The sequence below is a fragment of the Aulonocara sp. 'chitande type north' Nkhata Bay genome, linkage group LG11, assembly GCF_057382095.1.
Source record: "Aulonocara sp. 'chitande type north' Nkhata Bay isolate Kocher_YH1m ecotype deep benthic linkage group LG11, A_spYH_male_GT1.1, whole genome shotgun sequence".
Lineage (NCBI taxonomy): Eukaryota > Metazoa > Chordata > Actinopteri > Cichliformes > Cichlidae > Aulonocara > Aulonocara sp. 'chitande type north' Nkhata Bay.
The window spans coordinates 27756253-27774922 of NC_141354.1; the positions used below are offsets into that span (position 1 = coordinate 27756253).

At 40.5% G+C, this 18670-nt stretch overlaps 1 protein-coding gene across 1 annotated transcript in view; it reads right to left on the reverse strand.

The window, feature by feature from the left end:
- Positions 1-309: 309 nt before the first annotated feature.
- Positions 310-18670, reverse strand: part of kcnn3 (potassium intermediate/small conductance calcium-activated channel, subfamily N, member 3) — a 61623-nt gene continuing 43262 nt past the window's right edge. Inside the window, exons 7-10 of the mRNA XM_086311710.1 lie at positions 15908-16018; positions 6692-6819; positions 5478-5547; positions 310-4080 (exon numbers count right to left, since the gene is read on the reverse strand). Of these exons, the coding sequence (XP_086167836.1) occupies positions 3661-4080; positions 5478-5547; positions 6692-6819; positions 15908-16018 (729 nt within the window). The 3' untranslated portion in view covers positions 310-3660. The remainder of the gene's footprint in view (positions 4081-5477; positions 5548-6691; positions 6820-15907; positions 16019-18670) is intronic.

Here is an 18670-nt window from a genome sequence, read left to right on the forward strand (position 1 = left end):
AATATTTTTTGTTCTGGGGGGAATCTAAAGGAGCTGCTGGATACAATTACTTCAGAAATGTGCAAAATTAAAAAATGGTTTAACAGGAACAAACTATCGCTAAATCTAAGTAAAACTAAAATTATCTTATTTGGGAATTCCCTTAGAAATGCACAAGTGCAGATTCATGTAGATGGTGTGGAAATTGAAAGAGTACTTGAACATAAGTTTCTTGGTGTGATTATAGATGATAAATTAAACTGGAAGTCTCATATAAATCATATACATAACAAAATTTCAAGAAGTGTCTCAATCTTGAGTAAAGTAAAACACATTCTGGACCACAAATCACTCCACATTCTCTATTGTTCCCTGATTGCACCGTATTTGAATTACTGTGCAGAGGTTTGGGGCAATACTTACAAATGTTCGCTATCATCAATCTTTATATTACAAAAAAGGGCCATAAGGATAATCCATAAAACTGGTTACAGAGATCATACAAATCCACTATTCTTAAAATCAAAAATTCTAAAATTCACAGATCTGGTTCATTTTCTCACAGCACAAATTATATATAAAGCAATAAATAACCTGCTTCCTGACAATATTCTAAAAATGTTTTCTAAAAGGGAATGGGGATACAATTTGAGGGGGGAATTAAATTTAAAACATCCTCGTATCCGTACAACATTAAAAAGTTTTTGCATCTCTGTGTGTGGAGTGAAGCTGTGGAACAGACTAAGTAAAGATATGAAGCAATGTCCAAGCATGGCGCAGTTTAAAAAGCGGTTTAAGGATATGGTTTTTACAGGGTACAGGGAAAAGGTAGAGATTTGATAGGGTGTTCTTGTCTAATATTTTCATGTGTGTGCGCATGCACGGGTTTGTTGGTATGGGTATATTTAAATATATATATATATATATATATATAAAATTGTAGGTTGTGTATCCTTCAGGTGTTAATGGGGTTATTGAAAATGTGTATATGTATGTGTGTATATACGTATGTATGGATAGATAGAAGCATATATGTGTATATATTAAAAAAAAAATTACACATAACATATAATGTAATTGCAAGGAGGTATTTCTGTAGTCTATTGATACTAGATAGTGGAAAAGGGGTGGGATTAAATAAGCTTATGCTTCTTCCTGCTCCTTTTTGAACATGGACGTTATTTGGAGTTGTGGTTGCTCGTTTTCCTTTTGTTTGCTTTGTTCATTTGTCTCTTTTAATTCTATTTTTTTATATACTTTTTCAACATGTTCAAAATAAAGATTCAATCAATCAATCAATCAATCAAAAATAACTTGGTCATTGACGAATACTCCATGTCTTTTTGAGTACAGCCCTGTACACTTTACAATTCATCCTGCCACTTCTGTTAGTCACGCCATCAGTAAACACTAGTGATGGGGTTCCACCAACACTTCTCCCACTGTTTCTGACAGATAATGTGTTATCTTCAAATCAATAGGTGTTTCTCTCTTTCCTTCTCTTTCCTTCTTTCTTCCCATAATTCTGCCACAGGCTCATCTTTATTTAAATATTAATTTCTAGATGTTTTTTTTAGGAAGTATAATCTAACCTACTTGTTCTTAAGTGTAACCACTAGTTTGCAGCTTGTTGTAAACCCTCTGGATTAACAGTTACAAACTTACAGATGTAGACTTTGACAGTGATACACCTACTGTACATCCTGGTGAGAGTTTTTTTTCTGACTCAGTTAGATGCTGTGAAGTTGTTTTTTAGCCATTCTTTCATCATCCATTTCAGTTGTTTTCTGTTGTCTTTCTTTTCAAGAATGGCCACTCAGCAGTTGACACTTATTGACTTATTTTGAATTTTTAAGCCTAATGACGACCTCCCTCACTTGGAATGACCATGAACAACTATGAAATAGAAATTCCACTCTTTGAATCACGTCATGAAATAACAAGGCAACAGGCCCCACCTAGCTATGAAGCTGCTTGTCAATTGTCAAGATACTTTTGAGCCTCTGAAAATGAGGGACTGTGTATACAAATGTGGATAATTCTTAAACAGTTAATGCATTTTTTTAAAGTTAGTTTTTAGTTTTATTTCTAAGCCACTGTGGTGGCATGGAGGGACAAAAAGACAACAAGTTGTGGACCTAACCGCATCTGCTGTAGATCTTTGGGTCAAAACACCCAAATTTAGTGGCATTAAACGAGTACTCGCACTAAATGCGGAGCATCAAGATTGTGCAAAGAGCCAACTTTAGAGTTCTGCAGCGTTTGTTTTAACGGGTATCTTCAGAAATCAATCAACCATTTTTAAATGCCAGTACAAAAAATATGTGTATAATAAGCTAATTTTTCTTCTAATAGCCGCCCCAGTATTAATGCACTTAATACAACTATTAATTGTCCACCTTCTGCTGCTGTCATACGAAACGTCCACAGAAATGAAACAAGACCACAGTCTCATTTCAGCACAGCAAAGTACACTTTAAACATCAGTTCGTTTCAATCTGTAATTCTGTAAATGCAGTAATAAAGTCCTGTAGTAGTTGTGTTAGGTTATTTTACCATCAGCTACTGTCTTCATCATCACAAACAGACATTATGATGACTCACGTCCCTCTGTATCAGCTTGTTTCAGCTTGATCTATAATTTGTGTAGTTCACTGAACGGTTACAATTCTCCCGGCTGAGTAGTTAAAATGTCACAACTACGCATCGTAAGTCTAAACTACTGCATCAGCTCACACCCACAAAAGATAAATTGTTAAGATGAACATTTTTTACAGTGTGTCTACATCGCTTGGCAGTGCTCTATGGAGATTGACAGTGCATCATGTGCTTGGCAGTATTGGCTTTTAGTATCATCTTGTGGGCTAGTGCATTATTTTCTATGTGTGAGCGTAAATAGGGCCTTTGTGAGAGTCTGTATATTTGTGTTTGTGCTGTGTTAGCTCGTATTGCGTGGATGACATGATTTGTGTGTGTATGTGTGGTGCATGCCACTAGTTATTTATTTTTTTATTTTTCATTTTTTTAAATCATGGTCGTATTGATCGAACCTTTTGTTAAAGGGATGCTCGTTAATACACAATTAGCATTCAGATAGAAAATACATCATAAGGATAAAAAGTCATGGTCATTAATTCCTGATGACGGGAGTGAGGGATTGGGAAGGGGGAAGGAAAGAGAGGGAGAAAGAGAGACGTAGAAGAGAGAGAGATAGAGATAATAAAAGGCATTCTTCAGTAATTGGAGTGGATTCCATTTAGGAGTTCATATAATTATTCTTCGTTATTTCTCCTCCTCTCTCTTTCGTCCTCCTCATTCTCTCTACCTCAATTTCTCACCCTCTTGGCATCCTTCCTCCCCCTCACACCTTTTAGAGTCTCCATTTTATCCCCATTTTTCTTCTCCTTCCCTCATCAAGTAAAGCGCCCCAAAGTCCCTAACATGTCTCATCACTCATACAGGCCCTCCATCTTAATCCCATTATTTCTCCTCATAGTCTTCCTCCCTCCCTCTTGGAGCGTTAGTTTCCGAGGATCACCAGACATTTCTCTCATCTCCCATTTCTCTCCTTTAGTCTGAAGTGTGAGGACTAGCGCAGCCCTCGTCCTTCCTCCCTATTTTTCCTCATATTTGTCCTCTCCTGGTCCAAGAAAAAAAAAGAAAAGAAAAAAAAAGCTGTCCTCAGCAGCTAGAGGTGCACGTGTTGGGGTTGGAGCTAGCCTCCAAGCTCCCCTCTGGGCTCAGGGGTGGGGGCGACAGAGGGGACTCCAACGCCAAAGTAGAAACCGGAGCTGAAGGTGGTGCAGGAGCTGTGACCTGGACTGGAGAAACTGAAGCTGGCGCAGTGGTTAAAGAAGCAGCAGGGGACAGTGGAACCACAGCACCTCCTCCTCCTCCTCTACCATCCCTTGCATCCCTCTCCCGGAGCAGGTGAACCAGGGCAGCATGCTGGGCGCTGAGGGTTGCAGACAGGTGAGCGGGCAAGGCGTTGAAGCCCGCCGTGAGCTGCTCCACCCGCTGCTCCAGGGACAGCATCTGACGCTCCAAGTCCTCGCTGCGGTCGTTGAGCTCGGACATGAGCTCATACATGACACTCTGCATCTATGAAAGGAGAGAGTGGAGAGTGGGAGATGAGTCAGTGCACACGGCGTACTTTGAAGAAGGGAGACAGACTGCAAACACGTAAAAACAGGAAGATAACACAGTCGCTCTATGAAAGCTTGTTTTAAAAAAAACAAAATACGTTGGTATTGAATAAGGAGAGACACTAAGTAGAGCAGGGATGTCAAATTCATTTTAGCTGGGTCACATGCGGCCCAGTTTGATCTGAAGTGTGCTGGATGAGTAAAACCACTGCATAAAGGTAAAAAAAAGAAAACAGCTTGAAACATTTTCCCCGTCTTTTAGCATAAAAAGTACATTCTGAAAAACTTTAATGAAAAATGAACAGCCTGAGGTGTAAAAATAGGTGAAATTTTAATAATATGCCTCAGTGTTTCCACAACTGACAGCCTGCTGACAATACAAAGAAATCCCACAGTTGTAAATGAAGCACTTCAGCACGGCTTAACCACCTTAGTAAGAAAGCTTTAAAACTGGCCGTTCAGGGCAACCACTAACAAATCTGGAGCAGTGACTGTCTGTCTAGAACTACCAATGCAATGCCAAATGAATAATAAACTTTTTAATTGTGATGTTTTTCTGCTGTTTTAACTTTGTGTGTATGCCAATACATATACATACATATTTTGTATGCGATTTTAACTAGTGTCTTTGTCTTCACGAGGGTATTTTAAATCCCATCAGCCCTGCCCCTGTCCCTGCAAATGTTTACACTTAGGTGAGTCAGTTTGTGGACAGACCGCAACTGGTCACCCACGGTTACAGAATAAGGTAAAGTGTCAGAAAGAGAAAGACTAAGCAAAAATGACAAAAAAAAAACTAAGAGGGATTAGAAATCACACTAGACCGGGCTTTATAACACTGTGAAGAAAGAAAAAGAGCGAGAAGAGAGAGGATGAAAGGAAGCCAACAGAATGTCCCTGCCTTACACATCCCTGTCTCTGTAACCATGGTAAATGCACAAGTGGCCAATTGAGACTGAGATTGCAAAATTGCAAAATATTTGGTGCTAAAGGCATCGCTCCTCTGAAAGAACACACACACACACACACACACACACACACACACACACACACACACACACACACACACACACACACACACACGTGCGCTTACATTCTCACTCAAACACCCACACAGTAACAGAAAAAACACGAGCACTCCCCTCCCTCCTCTCGTTTCCTCCTCACTCTCTCACTCAGTCATCCCTGTTTTAACACTTCTTCTGGTTGCTAGGAGACGCAAAGCCACAGAAACAGGCAGATCAGCATGGAAACGGAGAAATGCTGTGCAAAATTTTTGGGGGGAGCAAAAGCATGTCAGGTATGAGCGACTAACCTGTATGCAAAAATGAAGAGCACTGATGTGTGCCTCACCTTTGAGAGATCCACTAGTGTGTTGGCCTGATCGCTGAGTTTCCTCTGCTCCATTTTCACGCTGCGTAATCTGCAAACAGATGCACACATAAAACACACATACAGGGTGGAAACCCGGTAAATATGCTGTGGTTGGACCAGAGAGTTAATCCCTCAGGGTTCAGACAACACCACTCTGGAGCGGTCACCTTGCCAAGTTGAGCTTCATTTCTACCTGCAGTGTGTCCCTTGATTTGAATGTACAATAACAGCAAGCGCACAGTGTGGACTGAAACATAGTAATCTTGTCATGAAGTAGAGAATACATATATTTGTATATATATAATGAATGCAGGAAAAGAAACATTAAAAGTTAAAAGATAATTATTATTAAGGAAAACTTTTGGGGCACAAGACCTAGAGGGAAATAAACCAAAAAATCTGATAAAAAAAAATCATTGTACTTTAGTCCAATTAAAAGCCTATTGGACTCTCAAAGCACTATACAATAATTGGTGAACTAACCTGTGTTTTCATAAAACAAACCCTGTGAGGCTGACTTTATGAGACTGCACCCCCAGCTGAGCCCGTCTCCTGTTATGCTAACAGATTTTAACCACAGAATGTACCCCTATTCCCATCGAGTCAGCCCGGTTGCTGTGTTGACACAGCCAGTCCACAGTCCACATGAATAAGGATTAGCCTTTGAATGCTAGATTTAACACAGCCTTACGTCTCTTGACTCTGGCTTTTGAATTGTCCTGAAGTTGAACCGTTAAAGATCAAAGGATCAGGAAACATTTACGAGATTCTTCATTTAGATGCTGGACGGAGGATATACAAAAAATCTTTTTCTTTATGTGTGTGAATTACACTCTGAGCACTTGTAACAGCAGCATCACTTTTTGGGAGAGATGACAGGGTGATCGGAGTGTCTCTAACAGCACACAATGCACATGATTATCCATTCCCACAAGTGTATTTGCCTGGATTGAACCTGCCCTTTCGTAGATGATGAATCACATCATGCGTGTGTGTGTGTGTGTGTTTGTGTGTGCGGGGATTAATGCATTTTATCTGATGATCAGCGTTGATTCAACCTGTGGGTGGATAGAAAGTACAGCTGATTTCAAAGGCTTCATCAGCTCAGCAGCGCCGTCATGCGCATGTGCTCGTGTGCACGGGTGTGCTTGCGTGCGCGAGTGTATGTAGTTGTGTGTGAGGTGCGGTCTCACTGATGTATAGCCTGGAGGAACTTCCGCTGGTGTTTGCGGACTCTCGAATGGTCGATCTTCTTCATCAGCTTGGTGTGTTTGTAGATGAGCCAAGTCTCTCTTAGTACGTTAGCAGCTGCATTCTTTATCTGCTCCCAAAAAAGAATAAGCACACATATACACACTTATTGTTAGCAACAGGTGGTCCTTAGCAACTGAAACTGGCAACAGGTTTGCCCAGCCCTCTCGTCTTTCTCTTTTTTCCCCTGGTTTTGCTATTATCTATGCAAAGAAGAAAAAAAACAAACACTAAACCATCATTCTCTTCTTAGAGGCTGCCCTCATTCTCTCTGTCTCTCTCTCATGCTCCCTCTCTCTCTACACATACCGGCTTGCCTGCCAATGCTTTTCATGTGTGCATAAACAGCTCTCTCCTTAGGGAGATTGGCAATGAGAACCAACAGGAGTCTCCCCCTCACACACACTTCTCTCTTCTCTTGGTTTGTCTACATGCCACATTATATCTTAGACTTATTCAAATGGGGCTGCATTATCTTGGCTGGCTGAAGTAATTCAGCGCAGCACCATCGCAGTGTATTAAAACCAGTGATCTTCTGTTTAATTATGACAACAACTGAAAGCAACAATCGCTGCACAGTCACTGCACTCAAACTAGCTGTCAAAGGCATTCCCCATCTCTACAGAGGAGGAACATTAGCCTATGTAATGATGCTCAGTTGTGGCGAGCCACTCCAAGACGGTTATTTTTCTTCACTTCATTTGTTTGGACCAGCAGAATGGGAGATTTCTTTGATTTAATAAAATGCCTGTTTGAAATGTCAGTTTCTGGTCATTTTCTATAGATAAATATCGGGATTCTTCTACTTTCTCGCGGCTCCATACTTGTTCCTGTATGTTTCATGTATTTTATAGGTTGCTATGTAATTACAACACAGGGGTCTGACACCCATCGAAAAAAGCGAGGGTGGACACCATAGAGAAGGGAGAGAGAATCTGTAAGGACATAAATTGAATGAGAGACTTCAAAGAGATGCTGAGCATTGAACAAAGAACAATTATACCCCCGTCTGAGGAGCACAAAAGACCCCGGCAGCTTGGCTAATCAGCACCCATCCACTGCAGTCAAGGACTGCTCACTCACATACACGCCTACACATACACACATGCAGACACACGCACACACTATTGGCTACAGATGAAGAGAGTAGGAGGCCGTGGGCCTTGCAGATGTGTTTTCAATAACACAGAGGAAGTCAAATCAAATAGAGCTCATCGAGCGAACTATAGATAATATATAAGGCCCCCGTGATTCAGCAAATTCGACACGTTATCCACCATTTGTAAAGACAGTAAAGATAAAAAAACCCCAAAACCTTTATTCTGCTTAATTTAAAAAAAAAAACACACAAGAACAAAACTTACAGTAACCCTACAAAATAAAACACATTTATGTTAAAATTCATGGAATGACATAATTTGAATGTGCAAGCATCACCTTCCAGTATGCATCAATGGGATTACAGACCTCCCAACCGTGTGGCAAACACAGGCAGTGACAGACCTGCAAAGATCTTAAAGAGCCATCACAACCCTGACATGCTGTTTAATAGGCCGGGGGCGCTAATGTTGTTTATATATAACATGTTTATAGCAGCGCTTTTTGAGACACTACATCTAAACTACATTACATTAGATATGCTGCTGAAGGATACATGTAAGATTAATTAGTATTAACTTACTTAGATTATGTTGGAATAAATAGAGTTCATTATTGCTCTCTCTCTCTCTTTTTGTTTTACAGGCACTAAAGAGCACATTCAGTACTGTTTAAAGATGTGGGCCCTTTGGTAGACTGAAATGCCAGATCTTGTTTATCACATGATTAATGGCTGCAGGGTGAGTGAAAGATGATGATTGATGGCATCTTGTGTCTGACTGAATGGCAGGCTGCGGAAGTTTTTCCACAGTTTTCAAGCACAGGTCCAGCAGTCCAGAGGGAGTCTACCGCTGCTGGACATTTTTTTTCTTTCTTTTTTGTGCAGATGATTATAAAGCATCATTTAAATCCTGGAAACAAAAAATGAAACCCAACTGTGTATTTTTTGCAAAGACCCCACCACCACCGGCACACTGTATTTAATTGTCTCTCTCCTCCTGTGAATCAATGTCGATATCGATGCAAAGACAGCTACTCCATTAACAAAGCTAACAGACTCAACATGAACCGCTAAGAATACGCCACGAGAAACCAAATGACAGCAGCGGCAGCCATTCCTGGACCATATGGCTTGTACTCGGGCAACCATGTTAGGGCCATCTGGCTGGTTTGGGTCAAAGATCTGTTCTGGCTGCTCCCCTGTGTGGCACACCTTATGGCAGGTACACGCAAAGTCTGTTAACGCATGGGGCTCCCACTTCTCAGCATGCTAGGCAGTTGATGACATGTTGCAGAATATAAATTAATCAGCAGAAATAGAAACATTTTACTGAAATTACTATATATATATATGTAATCCCAGTTTATAATACATTAAAAACAGAACGTTTCCATTTACTAAATAAACATTAACTGAAATACCAAAACTGGGAAAAGAAGGGAAGAAGAGAAATAGACTTTTTTTTTCTCATCAGTTGGAAACAAGATCAGAGGTAAAGCTAAATTGCTAAACCAAGAAAGACTCAACCTTTTTCACCCTGGAGGTCCACATACCAGGATTATAAAGACACAACCACTGCCATTTTCAAAGGTTGCCAAGTGTGGCACTTTCACTTAAAATGAAATCAGCTTCTTAGTGCTGCTGAGACTAAAATGGATGTAGAATTGTTGAGAATTTTTAGACCAGGTTCAACACCATTAGTGTCACTGACTTACAAAACCTCGCTGGCTATTTTATTAGGTACACCTGTTCAGCTGTTTGTGAACCTATCATTAACGGGAATATCTAATCACGCGGCAGCAGCTTAATATACTCAGGCATGTAGACATGGTCAAGTTGACCTGCTGAAGTTCAAGCATCAGAATGGAGAAGAAAGGGAATTTAAGTGATTTTAAAATTAGCACAGTTCTTGGTGCCAGATTTGCTGCTAATCTACTCTGATTTTACTACACAACCATCCCTAAAGTTTACAAAGAGTGGCATGCAAAAGAGAAAATATCCAGCGAGCAGTAGTTCTCTAGTTGAAAAAGTCTTGGTGATGTCTGAGGTCAGACTGCTTTCAGCAGATAGGAAGGTAAAAATGAGTTAAAAAAGAAAACACAACCAGGGTATGCAGAAGAGCATCTCTGGGCAGCAAACGATCACACCGGTGTCACTTCTGTCAGGTAGAAACAGGAAACTGATGCTAAAATTCCCACACAGGCTCACCAAAATTGGACATAAGATATGAAAAATATTCCCTGGTTTAATGAGTCTTGCTTTCTGCTGTGACATTCAGATGGTAAGGTTTTAATTTGGTGTAAACGACATAAAAGCATGGATCCATCCTGGCTTCAGTCAGTGATTCAGACTGGAAGTAGTGGTGTAATGTTGTGGGGATATTTTCTTGGCACAATTTATGCCCTTTAGTAGCAGTTGAACATCATTTAAACACCACAGTCTGCCCAGCTAATGCTGCTGACCATGTCCACCCTTTCATGATCATAGAGTACCCTTCTTCTGATTGCTGCTTTCAGAATGTCAAAGCTTCATTCATCTCAAACTGGTTTCTTTGACTTGACATTGAATCCACTGTACTCAAATGGCATCCATAGTCACCAGATCTCAATCCAACAGAGCATATTTGGGATGTGGTGGAATCGGAGACTCACATAATGAATGTGCAGTCGACAAATGTGCAGCAACTGCGTAAAACTATCATGTCATGTTAGTAATTTATAGTTTTGAGAGATAATAATTTTTTTTGCTGGATATTTTCAAGTCTCACAGATGCAGAAACATTATATATCAAAATTAATTCTAAATGTATTAATTTTGGCCCTACAGTTTTATAGCTGTAGAGTAGAACTGGAGATTTTTACTCAATTGGACATTTAAATAAAACCTAGCACTTATAGGGTTAATGACCTGTGCATGTAATTAGGCTCTGAGATGCTGGACACACAATGGTGTTTTTCCAGTGATCAGAAAACAAACAGACGAATTGCCTTGGCAACAAACTCATCCATGTGCCACTGTGACACGTGGCCTTACCTGCTCTGACCTTCCCTTCACAGACACACTGACAAGGGGACAAGGAGACACTTAGGCAGACACAAACATGGCCACACACAAGGACAATAATCACTATTTCAGCATCCAAAGCAAAGGAGAGTGATGCCCTTAGGCTCAAGTTAAAGGTGAAACAAATCAATAAAATCACAGAACATTAAATTACAGTTAAAATAATCACTGGATCTTATTAGGGGGCTAACACATTTTCTACATTAGAAGGAAGCTCATGTGCAAGTTCAACTGGCAAAAACTGAAAAAAAAACATCAATGAGATATGTAAACGCACTCGTGGAGCATTGAATGAATTGTCACCATCACAATATGACTATAATAACAATGAATAACGATATGCTTATAAATGAAAAGGCTGCTAAAAGTTATTTTTATTATGTGGAGTGGAAGCTAGCTTAGTGGAAATCTTCGGGGGTTAGATTGCTCCCATTTGGCTACTGGTGTAAACATTGGAAGGCACTGCGGCACCTCCTCCTTGGCCAGAGTCCAGAGTGCACTCTGAATATTCAGACAGGCCGAAGCTCTGAAATGTGCCGGAGGGACTCGTAAAAGTGCCCTGAATTAAGTAGTGGTCCAGTGTGAAAGCAGAATATGCATCCCGAGTGCAAATTTCTAGAAAGATTTTTTTTCCAGCTTCTAACTTGGAACGAGAGTTTAAAAGCCTGAAAAAAAAGTAATGACCTCAGATACAGACGGTGTCAGCCACAGTCACACAGTCAACTGGCTTACTGCTTCAATAAAAGGAATTTAACACTGGAATTTGACATCGTAGCGCCATCAAAAGGAAGGAGATGTTAGCCCACTGACTTAGCGCCTGAGCAAGCATGTCCTGCTTTTCTTGGTGTTGAGTGAGCTCTCTGAAAGTTGAGGGTGAAATTTTGACCAAATGGGCTTCCAGCAGTGCTCTGAATCAACCAGTGCTTCAGTACACAGCCACAAAAAACAGCAGCAACAAACCAAGAATCGAGAAGAAAAAACAGTCCTGGCATCAAACAACAACAAATCACACCTCACACACATAGTCAACTTAAGGACTAGATTAACTGCTATTTAATTAACATTTGCATTAATCCTATCAGATGGAGAGACTTCACTGAGCACTGCATGAAAATTAACTCGGTGCATTAGTCTTTGGAAGGAAATCATTCTCCCCGATAAGGTTATTAGGCCCTCCACACGCAATGTGCACTGCACAGGGGTTCAAAATATCAACTTCAGTCTTGACATTGCTCTGCATAAAAAACTGATCGAGGATGAAAGCAGCAAGTATTCATCAATCATGAAAATAGAAAGGATTCAAAAAATTGTCAAAAAGTGTCAAAATCATAAGGAAAAGTTACAGCGAGATTTTTGGGCTCAGATTTTCATGCTATTGATGAACCACACCCTATTCTTTAGACAACATTACAAAATTACATTAGATTGCACAACACCTCGTTCAGATCAGCTAAGAGCGTCTCTCTGGCATTTAATTGACATTCTTGTTAATCCTTCAAAGGGAAGTAGACAGCATTGCAGTGAGTTAGAAAGACAGACTGTGTGCTTTCCTGTCTGTTTGTGTGTGTGCGCACATATGATGATGGCAAGATGTTGAAGCTATTGTTGCATTATTTATTATAAAGCTTTGACTGATTGTATTCTCTTGGTACAAAGATGTGGCAAAGAATGGCCCCGGCTATGTAAATCAATGTGCACACAACAGCTTCAATCATTGGTCTCTCAGTGATAGAGGGCAGGAGACAATTACCGCAGCATAAACCGTAGACCCTTTGAAGGGAAATGTCACCAAGCAGCATGCTGCATATTGCTCTAGGAGGCCTCCGTTACTTGATGAGCGGGTTTATTAAGATCATGAATTACCCTTAATGATGATGGCATTTGCTTTAAAATATGAATATAATCTTTTTGCTTGAGGGGCTAATAAAGTTGATCAGTGTGACAAAAAATACAATACTTTTTTAGCTACCAGTTAAAAATTTGGGATTTGATGTGACTTTCCTCAACCTTTAAAACTTAAGGTACACATGTACCGCAGCAGGTACTTTTGTAATTACCAGGGGATTGTGAAAAAATTGTAGGTTAGCTGAATAAACGATAAAAATTCATTTGATTATAGTATTTAGCACATTTACGGTCACAATTACCAGCTACACAAACCACACAGCCTCCACATAACCTGATCTGCATCGAGTTTAGCAGAAAAGCTGAAAAGGCTAAAAAACTAATGGAAAAATGATTGATATGTACACTGTCTGCCACTTGAAGAGGTGAAGATGAATTTGCATTTCAATGAGGAGTATGAATGCAAATTAAGGTAACCTGCTGAAACAAGAATCTTTAGGCCAGCTAGCAGCGCGGTGAAGCTGTGCTTTGAGCTAAATGCTAAACTGATCATGCTAATATGATCAGGCTACACCGTTTCACCAGGCTGTCAGCAGGCCCAAAAACTCACATTCACTGTACTAACAAAGAAACTTTTGAACATTAAAACAAAAGCCAAGTTTCTACAGGCAAGGTGGTAAAACACTTAGCAAAACTGCTAACGTTAGCTCAAAGCACTGAGTACTGCTGCAAAATTTAAATAGCTATTAATTTGATAATTAAGCCCCAATCACACTGGTCGCTAGGAAAAAAGATATATACCCAACTGTTTGGGCGTGATTGCTGGAGGTTGGTGGCAGTCGCTGTGAATTGCTAAGCCCTCTATTCACACAGGGCATGAGACCAGTCAGTAATCCCGTGGTAATCATGGGTTACTAGAGGAATTACTAGAGAATTTGCAAGTTGCTTCTGTTGCTAAGAGAAATTGGTTGCAAAGAGGTATATGGTGTTGCATCGAAAACCCTTTTACGATTGCTTTGGTCACTAGCAGGTTTCCATGATCACTTGCTGTTTACATGGAAAATGGTAATTTGTCTGCAGACACTCAAAAACGATATGCCACGTTAGGGAAAAAAAATGCAACATAAACCATAAACAGAGAGTAAAACTTGTGCCTTTTAAAACGTTTTGACTGCTGCAGTAAGGCCTGTACAGTTTTTACGCTCCCTGTTTTGGGTTTGCTTTGCACTTCAAACAATGTCACCACCCATCGGCGAGTAGTTAGCGACAGACTGTGGACAAATTTGTGCCTTCCATGAAAACAACGGGCAACCATTACAACATGCTGGCAACCAAAGCAATCACAAGATCACAAGATTTTGGGTTTACCATTCTGTATACAACTGCTTACACTTAGTGAAAATGTTGGAAACTGGTCAGGGAATACAGATTTTACCCTAGTGACAACAGATTTTAGGGGAGCTGCTGTCTGATTTCTAGACCAGTGTGACTGAGACCTTATTAAACTAAAATGAAAACCACCAGATTTGAAAAATGACAGCATTGTGGTCAAAAAACTGCAAATCTTTGGATGCTCAATTGGGATTAGCTGCAAAAGCAAGTCTATCTCCAAAGACTCATGAGAATGAGAAGAATCTGTTTTTCAGCAGATATTATGTAACATTTCAGGTAGGGGTGTTTTTTTATGTTTTTCCAGCATTGTTTTTTTAAGGGCCATTTTAAATTTCCATTATCTAGAAAAACTGCTTGAACTTGGTCCTTTATATTTTTCAGGGTTAATATCTGGTACTCCTGCTCTCAGGAGTGAATTTCAAGTTAACAAAATATTGAAGGATGCTTGAAAGTCCCTAAAATATTTGAAACTCTGGTCTCTGACAACAGTTTTGGAGGACTGTAGAAAACCACAATTTTACAGGGTGGAGACTGATTTTTTTTTTTACAGCTTCTCATATACAAAGCACACAATAATCTTTAAAACAGTCTAAACTGGGAAAATAGCTTCATAGACATTAAAGCTTGAATATGGAAGAAAAAAAATACACTGAAATGTGATATTTCCCAGGTGTGACACCACATACAATATCTAAATGAACTTTAGATAATTTAAGACAAAGCAAGTGTGTAACAGCATTCTCTGTCATTTTCTCGTTGTGAATTTTGAAATGCTCATGGCAGCCAAACATTGTTTCAGAAGCAGACAACTAAATGATGCAAAATGAATATGTTGTATAATAACAAAGGTAGGTAGTTAAATCTTATTTTCAATAATAAACTGTTCACATCAGATTCAGTTTGCAAAATATCGCCGCCCTTGCAAACACCTGTGGAGCACATGGTTAAGGATGGTAAACATCTTGTGAAAACAGACCTGGCCAAAGACTGCAGGAACATGAAGAGAGAGCCTGGCTACAACTGACACACAGAGTCTATTTGGTTTCTTTGTCGATATCTTATCCACGCTCAAATTATTGATCACTCCACTCCGTTCAGTCACCCAGATAACCCTGCTGCCATCATGCACCCTACATATTTGATATGGGAGCTATTTTTAAAACTTGGGTCTTTCAACTGTATGAAAAATTGAAAAGGACCAGAGGAGGGAGGGAGGGAGTTGGGAGAGATGGGGTGTGGGGAACGGAGGCTGGGAGGGGGCAACAGAAGAAGGAGAAAGCAGTGGAGGAAGGAGAGAAGCAAATGTGACACAGAGAGAGAGAAAAGGATTTACTGTAAGAGGGACAAATGTCAGAGGAGAGGGGAGGTGTGGGAGGGAAAAGATCGGCGATGGAAAGAAAAAGAGAGCGGCGGTAAGTGAGGGAGCGGAATAGAGAGAGTGAGACAGAGATGACCTTTTATTGCCTTCGCTCACTCAAATAACATGGCACTCTGTCACAACAATACAGGGTGTAATGTGCTAGTTGGGGAGGGTGACGCAGTAGCAGTGAAAGAACAATCCTTTTAGCCGGGCTCTCGACGCCAAAGAAATTCTACAGTGTAAAATCACTTGCACTGCACATAAAAACCGCACTTTTACAAATGACAGCTGCAGGGAGAACGAGTGCTCTTTACACTCTGTGCTTTTGCTTTATTGCTGCTACAGATGACACACTCATTCACACGCACGCACTCACTGACATCGAGCATGCCTACACACCCTCTTGGTGAGTTGCGTGTCCATCATGAAGTTGTGTACATGTTTCTCGGCCTTGGTCAGCTCCAACTTCCTGGCTACCACGGCAACCACCAGAGCCGTACAGCCCGCACCCTATGAGAGACAAGAGGGGAGGGAGGGAGGAGGACAGAGTCAGCCAGTACAGAGGTGGAATTGGTAAATCTGTGGTTTTTGGACAGGGAATTAGTTCAGATGATTGAAGGGAGCAAGGACAAATATGAAGATGACAGAAGGAGAAGTGAATGGGAGAGAGGAGAGGATTAGGAGGAATAGCTCTGTTCCAGATCCACATTTCCTCATGTTGAGAGGCAAGCCAAATCTATTTTCACCTCCAATCCATCTGGTGTGAGATGCCTTCTATATCGCCTCTATAGGACGCTGAAATTGTGCCCCTTAAAGATAAAACCAGAAAAAAAAATATCACCGTTTGACACCAACTAATTTAATTTAATTGGATGTTGTCAATCCGAATTACGTGGTGTCAGTCTTCTCCTGTCACTGGTGGCTTGAGGCCTGCAGGATGTGTATAAGTGTAAAACAGCACTAGTTTGTCTGTATCCCAGCTCAACCCACGTGGGACTCACGGCAAATTCATTTGGGAGAGAATGACAGCAGTCTCTCAACCAAAAAAGACATGCTTGAGAGGAGAAGAGGAGCAGGAACACAGGGAAGAAGACAGACTTAATTAACTTTTAGATTAGACACTGTATTCAATGGGGCTGTTGAGTGCTCACAGGTTCCTCTGAAGGGGCAGGCACCGAGAGGGAAAAAAGAAGAGAGAGGGGAAGAAAAGATAAAGAAAGTGAAGAGCAATGAGTAAATATAAATGGGGAAGGGAAGAAACATGGGCGGATGAATATATGAGGAGAGGGTGTGTGCACGGAATAGGAGGAGAGAAAGATGGAGAAGAAGGCAATGTTAATGAGGTCACATATCTCCTGATAAGTAATGAATTAAGATTAAGAGTGTTTAATGAAAATGTATGAGTGTCTTCCTTCCTTCTTGTAAGTGTGCGAAGCTCACAGTTGGCAGAGGATAGGAGTGACAGAATAAAGAGATATAAGGAGAGAAACATAGTGACTTAGAGCAACAGCGAGGGCGCATGCAACATTTTGAAGCGTGCAGGAAATAGCCGGGACTTCATCATGCACACTCCTGAACGACAAGACAGGTTTAGGGAACAGAGCCCTCAGATAACAAACAGCACAAAATGCAGCGCAGTGTGCACGTGTTCACAAATGACCTCCTTGGTCAGAAACAGCGGGGCACTGATTGGTTTGTCGGGGCAGCCTTTGTGTGTGTGTATGTGGAAGCATGCGTTGACAAAGTGGCTGTATATGTGTGTATGTGTCAATTTGTTTGCACATGCATCTGCATCTATTTGCTTCCAGCAGCGCTCCCAGTGAAATGTCCATGCAGTGACACGACTGATGACGGCTATGCTGCTGTGATTTCTTCCATTTACCAGGGTGTTCCCCTTGTTTTCTTCAGTACAGCACAGCTGTCTACCCACTCAGAAAAGGGGGAATCACCCATCTGTGCCTTTGTGTAACACCCACGCAGTCCAGGTAAAAAGTGAATGCAAACAGCAGTGGAAAATTGTTTCCAAAACCAGTCAGTGGGAACATGCAGAGGGAGGAAAAAATACGGTTGAAAAAAAAAACAAACATTTAATATGCTCAATTAGTGTTCAAAATGCAAGCACTTAGAACAGAAAAGCCACAAAAAGGTTAAAAATGATAGCTTGTCTGCATCTGTTTAACCTGCAAGCCATCCACAACTGCAGTATGACTGCAGTTAAGCTGTAGGAAATAAAAATAATTATGCACAGTCATATGGTAAAACTTAAATGTAACGCCTACATTTAGGATGAATCTACATGTTAAAAATATTGGAAATATAGCCCACTGTAATGTAGGACATTTTAAAGGAGACCTCTTGCTCCTGAATTTATACTATACATCATGCAATCACAATAAATGAATATTATTTTTATGATTTATTTTTCCAGTACCATATATATTTTTAAGGTCTCTTTTCTTGATTTACAGTTCAAAAATGCCTTATTTATCTCATATTGGCTCTTGATGTAGCCCCCCTGATATCGTCTACTGAAAACAGGCAATCTCTGTAAAGAGCCATTTCTGAAAGCCTGCCTTCTTCTGATTGTCTCTCGAATTGTTTCTGCAGCACAATGATTCTTATGGGCACTGCAGTTTCCTGTAACCAGTGTGGATGTTCTTGAAAGAAATTGTAAATCTTCTACAAAACATAATTTCTTGATCTCTAGTGGAAATGTTTTAAACGCACCTCCACCTGTTTGAGTCACAGATTAATCTGAAGACTGGACTCAAGGAACAAAAGCTTTGACTGACAGACGGTTGCCAATACAGACGGCTCTAGCGTAAGCTATGTGCTAAACTTTGCCACTGCTAATCTGATTTAGCTGAACTGCTTGTGGGTTAAAGCATTTTTAATGCACGTATCCATAAAATAATACGGCTTGTGTGGCTAACCAACATTCCAAAGCATACATCCAAATCAACAAAAGAATGGCTTCACTAGAAGATTATGGTTATACAGGGAGTGCAGAATTATTAGGCAAATGAGTATTTTGTCCACATCATCCTCTTCATGCATGTTGTCCTACTCCAAGCTGTATAGGCTCGAAAGCCTACTACCAATTAAGCATATTAGGTGATGTGCATCTCTGTAATGAGAAGGGGTGTGGTCTAATGACATCAA